The following is a 2,216-nucleotide window of genomic DNA, read 5'->3' on the forward strand; positions in this document are numbered from 1 at the left end:
GTCCAGTCAGGGGACAGTGTCTATAACTAGTGTGTGTGTGTCTCCAGGTTCCAGTCAGGGGACAGTGTCTATAACTAGTGTGTGTGTGTCTCCAGGGTCCAGTCAGGGGACAGTGTCTATAACAGAAGGCGAGCAGCTCAGTGTGATGGAGAGTGATAAAGGAGATGGATGGATGAGGGTTCTACGAGCCAACGGAGACGAAGGATACATCCCCTCATCCTACGTCAAATTCTAGACAATAACACACACACACACACATGGATACACCGATTTAACACACACACGCGGACGGACGGACACACACTCCTTTCAGCCAAGGACTTCCATTCTGTGTGTCTCTTACTCTCTCTACCTCTCTCACTCTTCCTCTCTCTCTCTACCTCTACCTCTACCTCTCTCTCTCTCTACCTCTACCTCTCTCTACCTCTCTCTTTTTCTCTACGTCTCTTCCCCTCTACCTCTCTCTCTCTTCCTCTCTACCTCTCTCTCTCTCTTTCTCTACCTCTCTCTCTACCTCTCTTTTTCTCTACCTCTCTCTCTTTCTCTACCTCTCTCTCTACCTCTCTTTCTCTACCTCACTTCCCCTCTACCCTCTCTCTCTTTCTCTACCTCTCTCTCTCTTTCTCTACCTCACTTCCCCTCTACCTCTCTCTCTTTCTCTACCTCTCTCTCTACCTCTCTTTTTCTCTACCTCTCTTCCTCTCTACCTCTTTCTCTACCTCTCTCTCTACCTCTCTTTTTCTCTACCTCTCTTCCCCTCTACCTCTCTCTCTCTTCCTCTCTCTCTCTACCTCTACCTCTCTCTACCTCTCTCTTTTTCTCTACATGTCTTTCCCTCTACCTCTCTCTCTACCTCTTCATCCTCCTCCCTCCACCCCTCTCTCTCTACCTCTCTTTTTCTCTACCTCTCTTCCCCTCTACCTCTCTCTCTCTTCCTCTCTCTCTCTACCTCTACCTCTCTCTACCTCTCTCTTTTTCTCTACATCTCTTTCCCTCTACCTCTCTCTCTACCTCTTCATCCTCCTCCCTCTCTACCTCTCTCTTTCTCTACCTCTCTCTCTACCTCTCTCTCTTTTTCTCTACCTCTCTTCCCCTCTACCTCTCTCTCTACCTCTTCATCCTCCTCCCTCCACCCCTCTCTCTCTTCCTCTCTACCTCTCTCTTTCTCTACCTCTCTCTCTACCTCTCTCTCTTTTTCTCTACCTCTCTTCCCCTCTACCTCTCTCTCTACCTCTTCATCCTCCTCCCTCCACCCCTCTCTCTCTACCTCTCTCACTCTACCTCTTCATCCTCCTCTCTCCATCTCTCCTCCTCTCCCTCCACCCCTCTCTCCCAGTCCCATTCCTCCCCCCCTATAATTACCTAATCACAGATCATTAGTTGCCATGACATTGTGATTGTTTTTATATTAAATAACTGCTATCCTAGTTATCAGATTTGGATGAAATAGTTATCAGCTGGATGGTGAAGCCACTATTTTATGGACCTGCGTCCCAAACACCACCCTGTGTTCTATATAGTGTACTTGATCAGGGCCCTATTCCCTATATAGTGGACTTGTTTGTCACGTTCTCTCATCAGAAGAGTGGCTAGATCCCAAATTATACCCTATTCCCTATATAGAACACTACTATAGACCAGAGCCCTATTCCCTATATAGTACACTACTGTTGATCAGGGCCCTATTCCCTAAATAGAACACTACTATAGACCAGAGCCCTATTCCCTATATAGTACACTACTGTTGATCAGAGCCCTATTCCCTAAATAGAACACTAATTTTGACCAGGGCCATATTCCCTATATAGTGCACTACTGTAGACCAGAGCCCTATTCCCTATATAGTGCACTACTTTAGACCAGAGCCCTATTCCCTATATAGTGCACTAATTTAGACCAGAGCCCTATTCCCTATATAGTGCACTAATTTAGACCAGAGCCCTATTCCCTATATAGTGCACTAATTTAGACCAGAGCCCTATTCCCTATATAGTACACTACTGTTGACCAGGGCCATATTCCCTATATAGTGCACTAATTTTGATCAGAGGCCTATGAGGAATAGGGGGGCGATTGGGACGCTGCCTGTATGTGAAACTGGTCAGTTTTTAAATGTTTCTGAGGTTCTTATTGGTTGTCTGATTCTCTGACCACGTCTGTGGTTGTTATGGTTACCGACTGTTTTGGTTGTTGTTTCTTTGTTCTGTTTATCTCTC

General features: G+C 46.2%; 1 protein-coding gene across 3 annotated transcripts in view; it reads left to right on the forward strand.

Moving 5' to 3' along the window:
* Window positions 1–987, forward strand: part of LOC127928024 (cdc42-interacting protein 4 homolog) — a 57,198-nt gene extending 56,211 nt beyond the window's left edge. Inside the window, exon 15 of one of the 3 annotated variants that reach the window (XM_052514926.1) lies at window positions 96–987. In XM_052514926.1, the coding sequence (XP_052370886.1) occupies window positions 96–235 (140 nt within the window). In that variant the 3' untranslated portion in view covers window positions 236–987. The remainder of the gene's footprint in view (window positions 1–95) is intronic. The other 2 variants (XM_052514928.1, XM_052514927.1) reach the window with 2 other exon arrangements.
* Window positions 988–2,216: the final 1,229 nt, after the last annotated feature.

Source organism: Oncorhynchus keta, unplaced genomic scaffold (assembly GCF_023373465.1).
Source record: "Oncorhynchus keta strain PuntledgeMale-10-30-2019 unplaced genomic scaffold, Oket_V2 Un_scaffold_2010_pilon_pilon, whole genome shotgun sequence".
Lineage (NCBI taxonomy): Eukaryota > Metazoa > Chordata > Actinopteri > Salmoniformes > Salmonidae > Oncorhynchus > Oncorhynchus keta.